This window comes from Peromyscus maniculatus, chromosome 4, assembly GCF_049852395.1.
Source record: "Peromyscus maniculatus bairdii isolate BWxNUB_F1_BW_parent chromosome 4, HU_Pman_BW_mat_3.1, whole genome shotgun sequence".
Lineage (NCBI taxonomy): Eukaryota > Metazoa > Chordata > Mammalia > Rodentia > Cricetidae > Peromyscus > Peromyscus maniculatus.
In genome coordinates, this window is record NC_134855.1 from 105,583,122 (window position 1) to 105,604,421 (window position 21,300).

The window sequence follows — 21,300 nt, forward strand, 5'->3', positions numbered from 1 at the left end:
AACAATTGCTGGGTTGGGGGAGGCTTGTTGGCGTAGTTGCCTATGAGTTGTAGGTTGGTGGGGGGGGGGCGGGCAACACCACCCAATGGAGCTTTTGTTAAGTCGTCACCCATGCTGGGTGTGGCTTTTCAGTGACACAGCTACACAAGTCACCCATGCTCCTGTAAGTGACCCCAGAGGCTGACTGGTTCACACTAGACTCCACAGAATTATTTCTTTGGTCTGTCATGGCCCTCTTTATCTGGGGTGAACAGAAATATCTCCCCAGTAAAATCACACAACAGAGATACTTCACCAAACTCTTAACACTAATATTTATTGAGTTCTTACATGCCTAGCATTGTTCTTTATCATTCAATTCCCATGATAATGCTGTGTTGAAAGAATTATTGTTATTATTATTATTATTAATCACTCCCTTTTTATATATGAAAAAATTGAGGTAAAGAATGATTAAGCTAGAGAGAGGGATGGAGAGATGGTTCAGTGGATAAGATCACCAGCTGATCTTCCAGACACCTGGGTTAGATTCCCAGCACCCACAGAGTGGTTCATGACCATCTGTTACTCCAGTTCCAGGGGACCCAATTTCCACTTCGGGCCTCTGCAGGCACCAGGCACACACGTGGTACACAGACATACATACATAAAGTCAAAACACCTATGCACATAAAAAATTATATAAAATTTCTTTTTTCAGAAAAAAAAGACAGAACAGCCAGAGTTACACAGTGAGAACGTGTCTCCAAAAAAAAAAAAAAAAAAAAGACACTTGTTTAACTATGTTCATAGCAGCTTTATTTATAACAGTCAGAACCTGGAAACAACCTAGATGTCCCTCAACCAAGGAATGGAGAAAGAAAATATGGCACATTTACACAATGGAGTATTACTCAGCTGTTAAAAATGAGGACACCAGGAAATTTGCAGGCAAATGGATGGAACTAGAAAAAATCATCCTGAGTGAGGCAAACCAGACCCAGAAAGACAAACATGGTGTGTACTCACTCATAAGTAGATATTAGCTGTAAAATAAAGAATAACTATGCTACAATCCATAGACCCAGAGACTAGATAACAAGAAGGGTTCATGGGGGGACACCCTGATCTCCCTGGAAAGGAAAAATAGAAGATATTTAATGAGTGGACTGAGGGTGGATGGGGGATGGGGACATGAGTGATCAGGTTGGGGGCACAGAGGGGGAGAGTGCTGAAGGGGAGTTCTGGGGGGCATTTCGGGTCCAGAAGAAGAAGCCTGGTGCAGGGGAATCTCCCAGGAGTCTATGGGGAGGACCCCGGCTTAGACTCCTAGCAATAGCAGATAAATAGCCTGAACTGGCCATCTCCTGTGACCAGATTGGTGCCTGGCTCAACTGTCATCAGGGAGGCTTCACCCAGCAACTGATGGAAACAGATGCAGACCACAGCTAAACATTAGGCGGACCTCAGGGAATCCTGCAGAAGAGGGGAGAAAGGATTGTAGGAGCCAGAGAGGTCAAGGACACCACAAGAAAACTCACAGAATCAACTAACCTGGGCTCATAGGGGCTCTCAGAGACTGAACCAACAACCAGGGAGCCTGCATGGGACTGACCTAGGCACTCTGCCTAGTTACAGTTGTGTCCTCTTGTGGGACTCCTAACAGTGGGAGCAGGGGCTGTCGTCTCCAACTCTTTTACAGGCCTTTGGGACCCTACTCCTCATACTGGGTCATCTTGCCCAGCCTTAATACATGGGGAGGTGCTTAGTCTTACTGCAACTTGATATGTCATGTTTTGTTGATACCAAGGGGAGACCTGCCCTTTCCTGAACAGAAATAGAGGGGGAGTGGATTGGGGGATGGGGACAGAGGGGAGGTGTTGGGGTAGGGACTGGGAGGAGAGGAGGGAGGGGAAACCAGCAGGGATGTAAAATAAATAAATACATTTATTTTAAAAAGATATAAACTTAGAATTCTTTTGTAATGAGAGAAGAACAGCAGAAAAGAGAGGAAGATGAAGTTGAGGTACAAAGTTCAAATTATAAAGTATCTTTTGGAAACACAGAGTGTATTCTCTGCAATGGATTTGTCAGTTTCCACGTTATATGCTATTTACATCCTTGTCATAGGACAGATGCTGGCACTCCCATCTGATCAACAGAAAGCACACCTACCGTGCCTGCCTTAGCATCCCACAGTAGATCTCTGAAGGCCAGCTGCGATGTCGTGAGCTCTGGCTGTAAGAAGTAGCTTGCTCGAAACTGGTTCCCTGCTAAAACAACATCCCCTTTATTTTCTTTTTTTTTTTTTTTTTTTTTTTTTTTTGGTTTTTCGAGACAGGGTTTCTCTGTGTAGCTTTGCGCCTTTCCTGGAACTCACTTGGTAGCCCAGGCTGGCCTCGAACTCACAAAGATCCGCCTACCTCTGCCTCCCGAGTGCTGGGATTAAAGGCGTGCGCCACCACCGCCCGGCTCATTTTTTTTTTTTTTTTTTTTTTTTTTTTTTTTTTTTGGTTCCCCTTTATTTTCTTACAAAGAGAATGAAAGTCAAAATCCCAAATCCATAATGTTACAGGACAACTTAGCAAAAAGTTTCTGAAAAGCCATGTACTCACTAAGAATTCAATTTCCAAGGCAGATGTACCAATATACATTTATATATTAAAACAGGGCGTAAAACTTAAAGATATAAATATATAACGATCACCTAAAGGCAGCTCTGAGAGTTCTAAAGATTTTTAGACAAAAAGCATGCCTCATGATAAGGATGATTCATTCAAATGTTTGTGTAAAATATAAGAAATTTGTAATCACGTTTTAGAGACTTGAGGAAAATATTACATAATTAGTTTTCATTTTTTTAATTAATTTTTTGAGACAATGTCTCCTTTTATAAATACCAGTCTGGTCTCTAACTCTCTATGTAGCCAAGGATGACTTTGAATTTCTGGTTCTCTTCCTTCTGCCTCCCACAGGCTGGGATCGCAGGCCTACAACTGGACTGTTTACTACAGAAATCACTACTCACTCAAGAAATAGTTTTGTGCCAAGTGTTACGTTAAAAGCCAGAAACAGAACAGTGACCCCGAGAGATGTGTCCTGCCCTCATTAGCTTACAGCTAGCTGCGTGAGGGGTCTGACACATGATGCTGATGCATGAGTTTTAAGGTGCTCAAATGTTGCAGAATATTTGTTTATACTGTGAAGATGTGTCTTTGCCAAGGCGCCTTCTGATTGGTTTAATAAAGAGCTGAATGGCCAAGGCAGAAAGAGGTTAGGCGGGACTTCTGGGGACAGAGAGGACTCTGGGAAGAAGAAAGGTGGAGTCACCAGCCAGACAGAGAGGAAACAGGAGGTGTAAGATGAAAGAGAGGTAACGCCACGTGACAGAACATAGATTAATATAAATGGGTTAATTTAAATTAAAGAGCTAGTTGAGACAAGCCTAAGCTAAAGGCCAAACTTTCATAATTAATAAGAAATCTCCAAGTTGTTATTTGGGGCTGGCAACCAAAAAGGAAGTCTGTCTATATTCAAGTAGTGTCAAGGGTGCAGGGGAAAATAACACAACCATGGTAGGCATCTTGAGGAAGGATGGAAAGGACATGGGAAAGAGCCATTCGATCAGAGGTAACCTCAAGAAGTCCTTCCAAGGAGAACTGACCAGCTCAGGTACACAGGTGACACCTGTCACCATGGTTCTTCTTTACAACAGCTTACAGACAGACAGATGTTCTCAAGCACCGGGAAAGCCCAAAATGAACAAGGAAACAAACACCAGGTGGAGAGAATGCTCTGGAAAAGTCTTGCTACAAAGAAGGGCTTAATGGGATGGGGCTTTGGGGTTGGTCTTAAAGGCTGCAGGATTGGGTGTCCTGCTAATACTGATTGGACATGTACCAATAGGGGGAAGGCTGGGAAAGGTTGGCTAAAGATATAGGGAAGGGACAGTGTCTTAGTCAGGGTTCCTATAGCAGGCAACAGGAAGTGGTCTGTCTTACTGGGCGTGGCTTGAGCCTATGAGACCTCAAAGCCCACCTCCACAGTGACACACTTCCTCCAACAAAGCCACACCTCCTAATAGTGCCTTTCCCTTTGGGGGCCATTTTCTTTCAAACCACACAGTAGAAATTGTGTTTGTGAAATAAGGAAAGGGGCTGGAACCCAGAGCACCGTACACAGCCTGGCCATCCTCAGTGCCACAGGGAGGACAAGGAAGGGATGGACACTCAAGAGGGTGAAATCCAGGGCTGGGGAAACAGCTCAGTAAGTAAAGCCCTTGTCATGTGTGTTGTAGAATAATCTCTTTGTACACTGTGAAGATTTGTCACTTGGATTGGTTTAATAAGAAGCTGAATGGCCCATAGCTAGGCAGGATTTTCGGGGCAGAGAGGATGCTGGGAAGAAGGGCAGAGTTGCCGGCCAACTAAAGGGAACAGGCATGAAAGAAAAGAGGTAAAAGTCATGAGTCACATGGCAACACGTAGATGAATAGAAATGGGTTAATTTAAGTTATAAGAACTAGTTAGAAACAAGCCTAAGCTATGAGCTGGGATTTTATAATTAATAAGAAGTCTTCATGTCATGATTTGGGAGCTGGCAGAAGGTGAGCATGAGGACCTCATTCTAGCCCTCAGAACCCAGGCAGGGACCAGGTGTAGTATGGCGATACACATCTGTGGTCCCTGTGCTGGAGGGCAGAGATGGAGGAGGGCTTCCCTGGAGCTTGCTGGCCAGCAAGTTTAAGCAAACTGAGTGAGGGGCCTTGCCTCAAAAAGTACAGTAGGGAACAGTTTGGAAAGATACACGGCCTCAGCACATTTACACACACACACACACACACACACACACACACACACACACACACACACACACGGGGGGGTGGGGGGTAGATTTAGTATCTTCAACTTGTTTTGACGACGACAGAAAATTACCCTTCAGCTTTGCCTGCTTAGCTGCAAGGGCAGAGAGGCTGACAGCCTCGCGTTACCTTCATCCAGCAGCTGGGAGAGCATGGAAGGCCGGAACCCCGCAGGAATCGCTCCCATTGTGGCTAACATATCAATCGTGTTTATCTGCTGAAGAGAGGAGAATGAAATAGACTTGTTTCCATTCCTCTCCTTCTCTCTGTGACACTTCAACACCATTGCAGCCATAACCCAAGGAGGGAAATACAAAACAGACTTTGAGGTAAGGAATACTGCAGTGTAACCCCCACTTCCGAGGGGGACACTTATCACGAACCCTGGTCTCTTAAGGACTCTGACCCCCATAGTGACTAGAGTACAGAGCCCTGGGTTCTACGGCAGCTGCTTCAAGAGCATCCTGCACCAAAATGTCCGCTCCTGTCAAGTCCCACAGCACATGCCACTCCACAAATGGTTACCGCTGCCCTGACACGTACTTCAGGGTCAACGGATGCTTTGTGTGTGGACACCTGCTGACGCACTCACAAGCATGTCCTTGTAGTTAAGGGAGGGGGTGAAGGGTCGGGAAGGCGACTCACCACATTGCTAATGGGGATGGTTTACAGGGTTCAGAGGAAGGATTTTCACCATGTTACATAATATCTGGGTGATGGAATTATGGATAATTTCTTACTCTAATGTCTTTTTTATGTTTCTCAAATAGCTGAAATTTAGTATCAGTTTTCCCAAAATGATAGAAATTTCATGTAGGAACACAGGATAATCCCAAACTCTCAAATCCTATCACAGACGAGACTCTCTACTTCTCTAGAAGGACCTAATGAGAAAGGCTATTTGGATCACAGGCCCACTAAGGCAGAAGAAACGCCTTATGCTCTGACCACCTTGCACCTCCATCCCTCCAGGCTCTGTTCTGCTCTGAATTCAGTCTGAACTTCTAGGTAACAGACCAAGTGTAGCTCACTTGTCAATTACATCAATATTATTAGACACAAAACACGAGACAGGAAATACCAACCTCTGAGAGAGCTTTTCGAACAGCACTCCAGTGGGAATCCGTTCTAGGGAGACAAAGGAGCAAGGTCAGTGCACAGACCAGTTATGCCTATTCCAACTGGGCAGTCAGAGAACAAAGCATGTAATCATCAATCAGTACTGACAACTCAACAGTCATCTTCTCGGAGGAAGCCAGGCTACGACTAAATGCTCTAAAAATCATTACAAAATTAAAGAAGCAGCAACAAGTGTCTGCATTTCAAGCAAGTGCTGAATTATTTATGACAGTAAAAATAAAGCCCAAAGTTTCTGGGGCTGGAGATGGTTTACTTGGTAAAATGCTTGCCATGCAAGTGTGAAGACCTGAGTTCAAGCCCCTAGAGCCGACATAGAAAGCCGAGCACATGCACTTGTAATCTCAGAGCTGGGGAGGTGGAGACAGGAAGGTGCCTGGGGCTCACCGTCCACGCAGCCTAGCCCAATTAGCAAGCCCCAGGTTCTCAGAGACCCAGCATTAAAAAGCAAGGTGCATGGCTCCTGAGGAGCAACATCCAAGGTTGTACACATACACACACACACGCACGTATACACACACACATGCACATACGCACGCACGTCTCGTTAAGCTGCGCTGATGCCCCCTCCCACCTCGTTACCTCTGCCTCACTTGGGCTCCATCCGCAGTTTCATCCACCACCTCCACGTCCTCCTCACTGCCCTCCTTGCTGCCTTCTTCACTTGACTCTTGCTTGTTTTTCTTAGTGCAGGGCTGGAAAATATGGACATATAAAGTGATTTGCACGTCAGTCCAAAACCAATCAACAAAAATACCAGTATTTCAAGGAAGGTCTGTCACAGATGAGAATATTTGTATGTGATGGGGAAATCTTTTAACATATGTTTGCTAATTTCACTATTTGAAAAAGATGGAGAGGCATGGTAATTCCAAAACTTGGGAACCTGAGTCAGGAGGATCATGAGTTCTAGGCTAGCCTGGGCTCCACAGCTAGATCATGTCCAAGAGGAACAAAAAAAAGGAGACAAGTTTAACCAAAATAAATCACATATCTGTTTATGTTAGATGGAATTTAAATTAAAAATTAAAAGAATCTGTAAAAGTCCTGGAAGAAGATAACCTTGGAATAAGAAAGCCCTTTTCAGAAGTAATATCAAATATAAAACCAAAAATCATAGTGAGAACACTGACCAATTTACCTAACAAAAATACACACAGCTGGAAGTGACCGAAAATATCAAGCACAAATGTCTGAATGTTAACATCTTCATTAATAACAGCTGTTACATTCAATGAGGAATTATATAAGTTGGAAACAAGGAGTATAATAAATGCAAACAAAACAATAATGAAATTGCTTTTGATGGCCACAGCCAGCACTGTCCAACATACAAGAAAACGCTCTCAGGGGATGGCAGATTGGTGAGATAAGTCCAAAAACAGCTGTGTGGGTTATCACCGCAGCAGCTGCTTGGTCTCCAACTCTGCATCTCAGTGCTCAAAGAATTTCTGACTGCAAGAATGATCACTGGGCAGGCACTGGGGAGGCTGAGCCAGGCAGATCCCCCAGACTTGGTGGCCTACTTGGCAACCCAGTGAGAGACCCTGTCTCAAAACTAAGGTGGATGGTACTTGAAAACAGCACTAACCCCACAGCATCTTTAAGAAGGGAGTGTTCCAGAGCTCATATGCATGTCCCAGGAGGCAGGTGGTTAATGCACAGCACTTCCCCTACTTACAGTCTCTTCAAAATTAAAGCTAATTCTCTATCTCAAACCACCCACTTGCTAACAAGTGAGAAGTACAGCTCCATGCCTCATTACCATCAAAATGGAAATACTCTGTAGCAGGAAAGGCATAAATGACAGGACTAACCTCCAAGTAGGTCCTGGGAATAAGACCCTCATTCCCTTCAGCATCCTTAGCCAGCCACCAACCGTCAGGCTTTTTTTCGATTATATGGAGAATGTCCCCTTTCTTAAATAAAAAACAAGTAGAAACTGAACAAGAATTCAATAACCATGAACAACATTTCATTACAAATGCTTCCAAATATGTGTCTACAAAAGTAAAATAAGCTTTATTAATTATTTAGTCCCATTTAAAAATAAAGTCACACTACTACTGACTGTGACTATAAATGAACCACTTCATTTGGTTATTTAGTATACACACACACACACACACACACACACACACACACACACACGAAGCTTATATTCAAATGAGATGCACCTTTTCACTATTACGTGTGTGTGTGTGTGTGTGTGTGTGTGTGTGTGTGTGTGTGTGTGTGAGAGAATGTTTTGCCTGCATGCATGTCTGTGTACCACATGCATGCCTGGTGCCTGTGGAAGTAAGAAAGGGCTTTGGATCTCATGGAGCTGGAGTTACAGGTGGTTGTGATCTACATGTAGGAGCTGGAAACCAAACCTGTGTCCTCTGTAAGAGCAGCAAGTACTCTTAACTGATGAGCATCTCTCCAGCCCCTCACTATCATTTTTAAGGCATCATGCTATGCCCACACTTTGATCATTCTATAAGAAACATTGAATTTGCTGGGTGGTGGTGGCGCATGCCTTTAATCCCAGCACTCATGGAGGCAGAGCCAGGAGGATTTTTATGAGTCTGAGCCAGCCTGGTCTATAGCGTGAGATCCAGGACAGACACCAAAACTACACAGAGAAATGCTGTCTCAAAAAACCAAAAAAAAAAAAAAAAAAAAAAAAAGAAAAAAAAAAGAAAAGAAAAAAGAAACACTGAATTTGTGAATCTCTCTTTGGAAAGTATCTTTCAGAAGCAGCATGTGAATCCTTGAGGAAAATCAGTTCTGTGAAATTGAAATTAAACCAGATGTTGAAGTGAAAAATAGTACTTGTCTAATATATCTCAATTCACATTTTGAATGACATTTATCCATGCATGAAAATATAATCCATCAGCCAGGTATGGTAGTGCACACCTTTAATCACTACACTGGGGAGCTAGATGCAGGTGGATCTCTTGAGTTTGAGGCCAGCCTGGTCTATATAGTAAGTTCCAAGCCAGCCAGAGATACACAGTGAGACCATGTTAAATATATATATTATATATTAAAAGTGTGTGTCACCACTGACTGGTATATATTCCATCTTTGATTATCAAAGAAGTTCTACCATTGAAGATATTGAGAAACAAAGTCTTTCTTAGAGTATATAGTCTGTCGATATTGAAGGCATTCTTCAGAACTGAAAAATAATTTCATGAATCAAAAATATAAATATGTTAGTTGTATAATACACTTGTATATCATTTATTGATTTGTTATTTAATTTTGAAATTTGATAACTACAAGGACTAAGAGTAATACAGTCTTTAAAATTTTCAACTTATGTTAATAACCACAAGTCAGGCTGAAGAGATGGCTCAGCTGTTAAAGGCTAGGTTCACAACCAAAAATATAAGAACCACAAGCCTAGCTGGGTGGCAGTGGCGTCGGCGGCAGCATCGGCGGCGTACGCCTTTAATTCCAGCACTCAGGAGGCAGAGGCAGATGAATCTCTGAGTTTGAGGCCAGCCTGGTCTGCAAAGTGAGTTCCAGGACAGCCAGGATTGTTACACAGAAAAACCATCTTGAAAAATAAAAACAACAACAAAACAAAAACGAAAACAAAAACCCTGCCAGTCTGAAGCCAGGCTGACTTAGTGGAAATGCTTGCCTAGCACACATAAAGCCTATGGTTTGCTCTCCAGCACTAAGAAAAAAAACCCGAGTTTATTTTTCCACCCGCCTGCTACTTATATATGGACTAAGCATGAGTGACTGGAAGAAATGACTTTGGGGGGGTTGTTTTGTTTTTAAGACAAGGTCTCACTATGTAGCCTTGGCTGGCCTGGAACTCACTATGTAGACCAGGATGGTTTTAGACTTACATCTGTCTGTCTCTCCCTCCTGGGTGCTGGAGTAAAGGCTTGTGCACACTGCCAGGCTTCTGAAGAATTGCCTCTAACAAAGTGAAGCATGCCTAGTACTTCAAGCTAAGGCTCTGTCTGAGTTGAATAACTTCATGCATATCACAATTACAAAATGTACCCTTAATTAGGAGTTATTAAACTATAGCTATTTTGAAAAAAATCTTTAGAAGTAGTCATTTTAATAAGAGAACCTCCTATTAGTGCTACTTATAAGTTACCGTTATTATTCTAAAGGTTTACTCTCGGGACTGTGTAACACACACACACACACACACACACAAAGACAGCTCTCAGGACTGTGTAACACACACACAGACAGCTCTCGGGACTGTGTAACACACACACACACAGACAGCTCTCGGGACTGTGTAACACACACAGACAGCTCTCGGGACTGTGTAACACACACACAGACAGCTCTCGGGACTGTGTAACACACACACACAGACAGCTCTCGGGACTGTGTAACACACACACAGACAGCTCTCGGGACTGTGTAACACACACACACAGACAGCTCTCGGGACTGTGTAACACACACAGACAGCTCTCGGGACTGTATAACACACACACAGACAGACAGACAGCTCTCGGGACTGTGTAACACACACAGACAGCTCTCGGGACTGTGTAACACACACACAGACAGCTCTCGGGACTGTGTAACACACACACACAGACAGCTCTCGGGACTGTGTAACACACACACACACAGACAGCTCTTGGGACTGTGTAACACACACACAGACAGCTCTCGGGACTGTGTAACACACACAGACAGCTCTCGGGACTGTATAACACACACACAGACAGACAGACAGCTCTCGGGACTGTGTAACACACACAGACAGCTCTCGGGACTGTGTAACACACACACACACACAGACAGCTCTCGGGACTGTGTAACACACACACAGACAGCTCTCAGGACTGTGTAACACACACAGACAGACAGCTCTCGGGACTGTGTAACACACACAGACAGCTCTCGGGACTGTGTAACACACACAGACAGACAGCTCTCGGGACTGTGTAACACACACAGACAGACAGCTCTCGGGACTGTGTAACACACACAGACAGCTCTCGGGACTGTGTAACACACACAGACAGACAGACAGCTCTCGGGACTGTGTAACACACACACACAGACAGCTCTCGGGACTGTGTAACACACACACACACAGACAGACAGCTCTCGGGACTGTGTAACACACACAGACAGACAGCTCTCAGGACTGTGTAACACACACAGACAGACAGCTCTCGGGACTGTGTAACACACACACAGACAGCTCTCGGGACTGTGTAACACACGCACACAGACAGCTCTCGGGACTGTGTAACACACACAGACAGACAGCTCTCGGGAGTGTGTAACACAGACAGACAGACAGCTGTCGGGACTGTGTAACACACACACACAGACAGACAGCTCTCGGGACTGTGTAACACACACACAGACAGCTCTCGGGAGTGTGTAACACACACACAGACAGACAGACAGCTCTCGGGACTGTGTAACACACACACAGACAGCTCTCGGGAGTGTGTAACACACACACAGACAGACAGACAGCTCTCGGGACTATGTAACACACACACAGACAGCTCTCGGGACTGTGTAACACACACAGACAGACAGCTGTCGGGACTGTTTAACACACACACAGACACACAGACAGTTCTCGGGAGTGTGTAACACACACACAGACAGACAGACAGCTCTCGGGACTGTGTAACACACACACAGACAGCTCTCGGGACTGTGTAACACACACAGACAGCTCTCAGGACTGTGTAACACACACACACACAGACAGCTCTCGGGAGTGTGTAACACACACAGACAGCTCTCGGGACTGTGTAACACACACACAGACAGCTCTCGGGACTGTGTAACACAACCACACAGACAGCTCTCGGGACTGTGTAACACACACAGACAGCTCTCAGGACTGTGTAACACACACACACACAGACAGCTCTCGGGACTGTGTAACACACACACACAGACAGCTCTCGTGACTGTGTAACACACACACACACACACACACACACACAGACAGCTCTCAGGACTGTGTAACACACACACACAGACAGCTCTCAGGACTGTGTAACACACACACAGACAGCTCTCGGGACTGTGTAACACACACACAGACAGCTCTTGGGACTGTGTAACACACACACAGACAGCTCTCGGGACTGTGTAACACACACACAGACAGCTCTCGGGACTGTATAACACACACACACACACACAGACAGCTCTCAGGACTGTGTAACACACACAGACAGCTCTCAGGACTGTGTAACACACACACACACACACACAGCTCTCGGGACTTTTCTTACCGTTAGGGATGCACCTGCCCTGGCCAAGCCGCAGACTAACACCTACCTTGAACGTCAGGTCCCCAGCCTGCTGAGCAGCGAAATCCCCGAGAGCAAAGTACTTGACGACTTCTGCTTGTGTTGGGGAGGTGTGTTCCTGCCTTTCTTCCTCCTCTCCTGATTCTTCTTCCTCTCCACCAGTTTCTTCAGTTTCTTCTTCATCTTCTTCAGTCAAATCATCTTCCTCTTTGTCACTGTGTGCCTCCTCTCTGTGAAAAACAATTCTATCAATAAGATCACCTGAAGTCGGGTAGACAGGCCCGGCGGCAGAGACAAGCAGACGCAGGTAGGCCTGCGGCGGCGGCCCGCGGAGGTAGACGGGCCCAGCAGCAGCCCGCTGAGGTAGACGGGCCCAGCGGCGGCAGCCGACAGAGATATTCAGGCCCGGCGGCAGCCGGCAGAGACATTCAGTCCCAGCGGCGGCCCACAGAGGTAGACAGGCCCGGCGGCAGAGACAAGCAGATGCAGGTAGGCCTGCGGCGGGGGCCGGTGGAGGTAGACGGGCCCAGCGGCGGCAGCCGACAGGGATATTCAGACCCAGCGGCAGCCGGCAGAGACATTCAGGCCCAGCGGCGGCCCACAGAAGTAGACGGGCCCAGCGGCGGCCCGCTGAGGTAAACGGGCCCGGCGGCAGCGGCCGACAGGGACATTCAGGCCCGGCAGCAGCCGGCAGAGACATTCAGGCCCAGCGGCGGCCCACAGAGGTAGACAGGCCCGGCGGCAGAGACAAGCAGACGCAGGTAGGCCTGCGGCGGCGGCCCACGGAGGTAGACGGGCCCAGCAGCAGCCCGCTGAGGTAGACGGGCCCAGCGGCGACAGCCTACAGGGATATTCAGGCCTGGAGGCAGCCGGCAGAGACATTCAGTCCCAGCGGCGGCCCACAGAGGTAGACAGGCCCGGCGGCAGAGACAAGCAGATGCAGGTAGGCCTGCGGCGGCGGCCCGCGGAGGTAGACGGGCCCAGCAGCAGCCCGCTGAGGTAGACGTGCAGCGGCCGACAGGGTCATTCAGGCCCGGTGGCGGCCCCCAGAGGCAGACAGACCCAGCGGCAGTTGACAGGGACATACAGGCCCGGCGGCGGACCGCAGAGGTAAACAGGCCCAGGGACAGAGACAAGCAGACACAGCTTGGAACAGGGACGCCCCTAACCCCAACATCTGGGGAAGAAGCTATCTCCGTGGATCAGAACCAGAACGAATCTGAACACTCCGTCTGAGGACAACCCAGGGCCCAGCTGCTGATCCTGTGAAACCCAACAACTTGGAGGTGTTGGTAAGACTACCCTGCTCAGCTGAAACCCATCTGGGAGAGGATTCAGATGCCTACAGTTTAAAGTCTGAAGAAACAAGATCAGCTGAGGAGTTGACAAATGAACAAAAAGTGACCTGAGAACACAGAAGAAGGCGCTACCCAGACACCAAACCAGATCACCAGAATCATAAGTATATAATTCACCGATCGAAATCAGCTGCCCCTGAAGAAATAGCCCAAAAGCACCAATTTAACCAAGAACCCCTACTAAACCAAGACTAAAAATTAGAACAAGAGAGGCACTCTCAGACACAGACACCACCTGCACCTCACAGAGGAAGAGATGAGTAGGCGCCAGTGCAAAAATACAGGCAACAACATAAAGACCTATATGGCAACATCAGAACCTAGTGATTCTACACCTGCAAGACCTAAACATACCATGACAGAAGAAACAGAAGAAATCAACCCTAAAAATGACATTAAGAAGATGATAGAGGCCCTTAAAGAAGAAATAAAACATTCCCTCAATGAGGAAATAAAAACTTTCCTTAAAGAGGAATTGAAAAACTACCTTAAAGAGGAAATAAAAACTTTCCTTAAAGAGGAAATAAAAAACTCCCTTAAAGAGGAAATAAAAACTTCCCTTAAAGAGGAAATGAAAAACTCCATTAAAGAGGAAATAAAAAACTCCCTTAAAGAAATGGAAGAAAAAACGAACAAAAAATGGGAAGAAATCAAATCAAGCCAAGAAAAAGCAATTAAACAGATGAAAGAAACATTCCAAGATCTGAAAAATGAATTTGAGACAATAAAGAAAACACATGCTGAGGGAATGCTGGAAATAGAAATCCTGACAAAACGAACAGGAACTACAGAAACAAGCATAACCAACCGATTGCAAGAGATGGAACAGAGAATCTCTGACACTGAAGACACGATAGAGAAAATAGATTCGTCAGTCAAAGAAAACAATAAAGACAAAAAAGTCCTAACACAAAACGTCCAGGAAATTTGGGACACCATGAAAAGACCAAACCTAAGAATAATAGGGATAGAAGAAGGAGAAGAATACCAACTCAAAGGCACAGAAAATATATTCAACAAAATCATAGAAGAAAACTTTCCTAACCTAAAGAAAGAAATACCTATGAAGATACAAGAAGCTTACAGAACACCGAATAGGCTGGATCCAAAAAAAAAGTCCCCTCGCCACATAATAATCAAAACACTAAACACACAGAATAAAGAAAAAATATTAAGAGCTGCAAAGGAAAAGGACCAAGTAACATATAAAGGCAAACCCATCAGAATAACACCAGACTACTCAATAGAGACTATGAAAGATAGAAGATCATGGACAAACCTCATGCAGACACTAAGAGACCATGGATGCCAACCCAGACTATTATACCCAGCAAAACTCTTAATCACCATAGGCGGAGTAAACAAAATATTCCAGGATAAAACCAGATTTAATCAATACCTGTCCACAAACCCAGCCCTACAGAAAGCACTAGAAGGGAAAATTCAACCCAAAGAAGCTAAACACATCCATGAAAAATCAAGCAATAGATAATCCTACACCAACATACACCACAGAAGGACAACACAACACAACCAAAAAAATAACAGGAATTAACAATCACTGGTCATTAATATCCATCAATATCAATGGTCTCAACTCACCTATAAAAAGACACAGACTAACAGAATGGATTAGAAAACAGGACCCATCCATATGCTGCATACAAGAAACACACCTTAACTCCAAAGACAGACACTACCTCCGAGTAAAGGGCTGGGAAAAGGTTTTCCAAGCAAATGGACCTAAGAAACAAGCTGGTGTAGCTATCCTAATATCTAATAAAATAGACTTCAAACTAAAATCAATCAAAAGAGACCAGGATGGACATTACATATTCATCACAGGAAAAATCCACCAAGATGAAGTCTCGATTCTAAACATTTATGCTCCAAATACAAAAGCACCCACATTCATAAAAGAAACACTACTAAAGTTTAAAACGCACATCAAACCCCACACATTAGTAGTGGGAGATTTTAACACACCACTCTCACCAAAAGATAGATCTACCAGACTGAAACTTAACAAAGAAATAAAGGACCTAACAGATGTTATGACTCAAATGGACCTAATAGATATATACAGAATATTCCATCCTAACACAAAAGAATATACCTTCTTCTCAGCACCCCATGGAACCTTCTCAAAAATTGACCACATGCTTGGACACAAAACAAATCTCAACAGATACAAAAAAATTGGAATAACCTCCTGTATTTTATCAGACCACCAAGCCTTAAAGTTAGAACTCAATAACAACAAAAATTATAGAAAACCCACAAACTCATGGAAACTGAATAATACCCACCTGAAACATCAATGGGTCAAGGAAGAAATAAAGACAGAAATTAAAGAGTTCCTAGAATTCAATGAAAATGAAAGTACAACATACCCAAACTTATGGGACACTATGAAAGCAGTGCTAAGAGGAAAATTCATAGCTCTAAATGCACACATAAAGAAGATGGAGCAATCCCATACCAATGAATTAACAGCACAACTGAAAGCTCTAGAACAAAAAGAAACAAACTCACCCAGGAGAAATAGACGCCAGGAAATAATCAAATTGAGGGCTGAAATCAACGAAATAGAAAACAAGAGAACAATACAAAAAATCAATGAAACAAAGAGTTGGTTCTTTGAAAAAATCAACAAGATAGACAAACCACTAGCCAAAGTAACCAAAAGGCAAAGAGAGAACACCCAAATTCACAAAATCAGAAATGAAAAGGGAGACATAACAACAGACAATGAGGAAATCCAGAGAATCATCAGATCATACTTCAAAAACCTGTACTCCACAAAAATGGAAAACCAGGAAGAAATGGACAATTTTCTGGATAAATACCAAATACCAAAATTAAATCAAGACCAGATAAACCATTTAAATAGACCAATAACCCCTAAAGAAATAGAAACAGTCATCAAAAGTCTCCCAACTAAAAAAAGCCCAGGACCAGATGGTTTCAGTGCAGAATTCTACCTGACTTTCAAAGAAGAACTAATACCAATCCTCTTCAAAGTGTTCCACACAATAGAAACAGAAGGAACACTACCAAACTCTTTTTATGAGGCTACAATTACCCTGATACCCAAACCACACAAAGATGCAACAAAGAAAGAGAACTACAGACCAATCTCCCTCATGAACATTGATGCAAAAATACTCAACAAAATATTGGCAAACCGAATCCAAGAATACATCAAAACAATCATCCATCACGACCAAGTAGGATTCATCCCAGGGATGCAAGGATGGTTCAACATACGGAAATCAGTCAATGTAATACACCATATAAACAAACTGAAAGAAAAAAACCACATGATCATCTCCCTAGATGCTGAAAAAGCCTTTGACAAAATCCAACACCCCTTCATGATAAAGGTCTTAGAAAGAATAGGAATACAAGGAACATTTCTAAACATAATAAAAGCAATTTATAGCAAGCCAACAGCAAACATCAAATTAAATGGAGAGAAACTCAAAGCGATACCACTAAATTCAGGAACAAGACAAGGCTGTCCACTCTCCCCATATTTATTCAATATAGTACTAGAAGTTCTAGCTAGAGCAATAAGACAACAAAAGGAGATCAAAGGGATACAAATTGGCAAGGAAGAAGTCAAACTTTCACTATTTGCAGATGATATGATAGTATACATAAGTGACCCCAAAAACTCTACCAGGGAACTCCTACAGCTGATAAACTCCTTCAGTAAAGTGGCAGGATACAAGATCAACTCAAAAAAATCAGTAGCCCTCCTATACACAAATGATAAAAGGGCTGAGAAAGAAGTCAGAGAAACATCACCCTTTACAATAGCCACAAATAATATAAAATACCTTGGGATAACACTAACTAAACAAGTGAAAGACCTTTTTGATAAGAACTTTAAATCTCTAAAGAAAGAAATTGAAGAAGATATCAGAAAATGGAAGGATCTCCCATGCTCATGGATAGGTAGGATTAACATAGTAAAAATGGCAATCTTACCAAAAGCAATCTACAGATTCAATGCAATCCCCATCAAAATCCCAACACAATTTTTCACAGACTTGGAAAGAAAAATACTCAACTTTATATGGAAAAACAAAAGACCCAGGATAGCTAAAAGAATCCTATACGATAAAGCAACCCTTGGAGGCATCACCATCCCGGACCTCAAACTCTACTATAGAGCTATAGTAATAAAAACAGCTTGGTACTGGTATAAAAACCGACATATGGACCAATGGAATCGAATTGAAGACCCTGACATTAATCCATGCACATATGAACACCTGGTTTTTGACAAAGGAGCCAAAACTATACAATGGAACAAAGAAAGTATCTTCAACAAATGGTGCTGGCATAACTGGATGTCAATATGTAAAAGATTACAAATAGATCCATATCTGTCACCATGCACAAAACTCAAGTCCAAGTGGATCAAAGACCTAAACATAAATCCAGTTACACTAAACTTAATAGAAAAGAAGATAGGAAGCACTCTTGAACGCATTGGCACTGGAGACCATTTCCTAAATAAAACACCGACAGCACAGACCCTGAGCACAACCATTAATAAATGGGACCTCTCAAAACTGAGAAGCTTTTGCAGGGCAAAAGACACAGTCAATAAGACAAAAAGACAGCCAACAGATTGGGAAAAGATCTTCACCAACCCCACATCTGACAGAGGATTGATCTCCACAATATATAAAGAACTCAAGAAACTAGACATCAAAGCTCTGAACAGTCCAATTAAAAAATGGGCTAAAGAGCTAAACAGAGAATTCACAAAACAAGAACTACAAATGGCTGAAAGACATTTAAAGAAATGCTCAACATCCTTAATCATCAGAGAAATGCAAATCAAAACGACTCTGAGATACCACCTTACACCTGTTAGAATGGCTAAGATCAAAAACACCAATGACAACCAATGTTGGAGAGGATGTGGAGCAAAGGGAACACTCCTCCACTGTTGGTGGGAATGTAAACTTGTACAACCACTATGGAAATCAGTATGGCGGTTTCTCAGAAAATTAGGAATCAAACTACCTCAAGACCCAGCCATCCCACTCTTGGGCATATACCCAAAGAATGCTGATACATACCATAAAGATACATGCTCAGCTATGTTCATAGCAGCACTATTTGTAATATCCAGAACCTGGAAACAACCTAGATGCCCATCAACGGAAGAATGGATGAAAAAAATGTGGTACATATACACAATGGAGTACTACTCAGCAGAGAAAAACAATGAAAGCATGAAATTTGCAGGCAAATGGATGGAACTAGAAAATATCATCCTGAGTGAGGTAACCCAAACCCAGAAAGACAGTTATGGTATGTACTCACTCATTGGTGGATTCTAGATATAAAATGAACAATCAGACCACAACCCATAGAACCATAGAGGCTATATATATATATATATATAGCATGGAGGTCCGTAGGACGACTGTGGCATATAATAAATTTCAGTTTTACTCAATTATTGAAAAAAAAATAGCCAAATGAATGGAAACACATGAACTATGAACCAAAGACTGAGGGGCTCCCAGCTGGATCAGGCCCTCTGAATAGGTGAGACAGTTGATTGGCTTGATCAGTTTGGGAGGCATTTAGGCAGTGGGACCAAGTCCTGTGCTCATTCCATGAGTTGGCTGTTTGAAACCAGGAACTTATGCAGGGTCACTTGGCTCAGTCTGGGAGGAAGGGACTGGACCTCCCTGGACTGAGTCTACCAAGTCGATCACAGTCCTCGGGGGAGGACTTGTCCTGGAGGAGATGGGAATGGAGGGTGGGCTGGGGGTAAGGGGAGGGCGTGGGAGGGGGGAGAATAGGGGAACCCATGGCTGATATGTAGAACTGAATGGTATTGTAAAATAAAAAATATATATCACAAAAAAAAAAAGAAATGAATAAAAACAGCTTTAGAGTCTTGAAAAAAAAAAAAAAAAAAAAAAAAAAGATCACCTGAAGTCACATCCAGGCAGAGTGAGCAGAGAAAGCTTGTCTGGACAAAAGCTGCCCCTGTTTGGAGCTGGAAGGGAAAAGTAGGAGAAGAGTGTGGATGACAGTTTCCACCACTGAGCTGGGCTCAGGGGCTAGAGGGGTTGAGGAGGAAGAAGCCGAGGCACTGGACTGTTTTCAAACCCTCGAGTTGTCCCTGCACATTCTGCTCAAGCATCTCTATATGGTGCTCACAGCATGGGCACTGAGTTTAATTCTGCCTCTACCCATTCTTCCTTGAACAACCTTGGATTAGATTAGTTGGTCTTGTGTGTTTAGAGTGCTGGGAATTGAACCAAAGGCCATATATATGTATATGTATACACACATACACATATATACATACATGATGGGTGATATTGTTCTATATGCTGGGAATATGTGTTGCTCTGATTGGTTGATAAATAAAGCTGTTTGGCCAATGGTGAGGCAGAATAAGGTTAGGCAGGACATTCTAACTAGAGAGAGAGGAAAGAGACAGAGAGAAGAGATGCTGCTAGCCGCCAGAAGAAGCAAGATGTAAAAGTACCAGTAAGCCACAAGCCAGGTGGCAAAGTATAGATTTATAGAAATGGGTTAATTTAAGAGGTAAGAGCTAGCTAGTGAGAAACCTGAGCCATTAGGCCATATCATTTGTAAATAGTATAAGCCTCTGTGTGTTTATTTGGGTCCGAGTGGCTGCGGAACCAGTGGGTGAGAGAGATTTGTCCTGACCGTGGACCAGGCGGGACACATGAATTTTATAAATGGTTGTGGGACTCTGGTGCCAGGTGACAAGCACAGGGAAACTCCCACCTACACACACACACAGAGTGCTGACACCAAAGATAAACAGGAACAGAAAACGCATATTCGGTTTGGAGTTTGGAGCAATAGACTGCTGTCACCTCCTCCTCTGCCTGCTCCCTCTTCTTCCCCTCTCCCCTCTTCCTTTCCTCTTCCTCTTTCTCCTTCCTGTGTTTAAGACTAAAAATGTTCAACCTGTCCTTGAGGTCACAGATTCCTCCCTTAATTGTAATCCTAAACCACTCAATGTTTAAATTTTCATCTACTGTAAGTTTTATCTCAGACCTTTTCTTTCCCTAGTTTTCATTCCCCCACTTACCACTCCAATCTTCTAATCTAATAGGTACCTTTTTGTCTATAAATTTGTCACCATATTGGAAATTACTGTCCTACAGATCTTTTCCAAACCCTCACATGTGGTTCATCCGGTGTCTAGGCATTCTTGTCCCTTTTGCTTATGAGGTATGTTACCATCTTTTAAGATCTGTAGGCTGAACCTGATTTATGAAATTCTCGTTTCAGCTGTAGACGGCTCCTCTGATTTCTTTCTGCACTAGGATTCTATGAACCTTTGCTATCTCTTCCTATTTCTTCTGTTTTTCCTTCCAGGTTGACTTTTCTTTAATGTATCATTCGCATTTTCAGAAGTCCTTGCCAGCCAGCTCCACTGTCTTGTTCAGATCTGATCCCACCTTTGCTATCCCAAGTGTGCTACCTGCTTATGCTGTTGTTTATTTCCCCTTGAATTTTGTTTATGTTTTGGCATTTCTAGTAACTCTTTATTAGCTATTGTGATGTGCACATTTACACACTGGATTATATTGTGTTCTTAGAGTGGTGATATTTTTAATGTTATACAGTTGCCTTATTCCATTATAGTCTACTTTTATGCTTTCTTGGG

General features: G+C 43.6%; 1 protein-coding gene across 9 annotated transcripts in view; it reads right to left on the reverse strand.

The window, feature by feature from the left end:
• The window catches only part of Nphp1 (nephrocystin 1), a 59,960-nt gene that overhangs the window by 26,921 nt on the left and 11,739 nt on the right, over nt 1-21,300 (reverse strand). For 4 of the 9 annotated variants that reach the window (XM_076570593.1, XM_042276194.2, XM_076570595.1 and 1 more), the window contains exons 5-10: nt 12,278-12,479; nt 7,795-7,896; nt 6,560-6,672; nt 5,926-5,968; nt 4,970-5,057; nt 2,155-2,252 (exon numbers count right to left, since the gene is read on the reverse strand). In XM_076570593.1, the coding sequence (XP_076426708.1) occupies nt 2,155-2,252; nt 4,970-5,057; nt 5,926-5,968; nt 6,560-6,672; nt 7,795-7,896; nt 12,278-12,479 (646 nt within the window). The remainder of the gene's footprint in view (nt 1-2,154; nt 2,253-4,969; nt 5,058-5,925; nt 5,969-6,559; nt 6,673-7,794; nt 7,897-12,277; nt 12,480-21,300) is intronic. The other 5 variants (XM_042276196.2, XM_076570596.1, XM_042276195.2 and 2 more) reach the window with 3 other exon arrangements.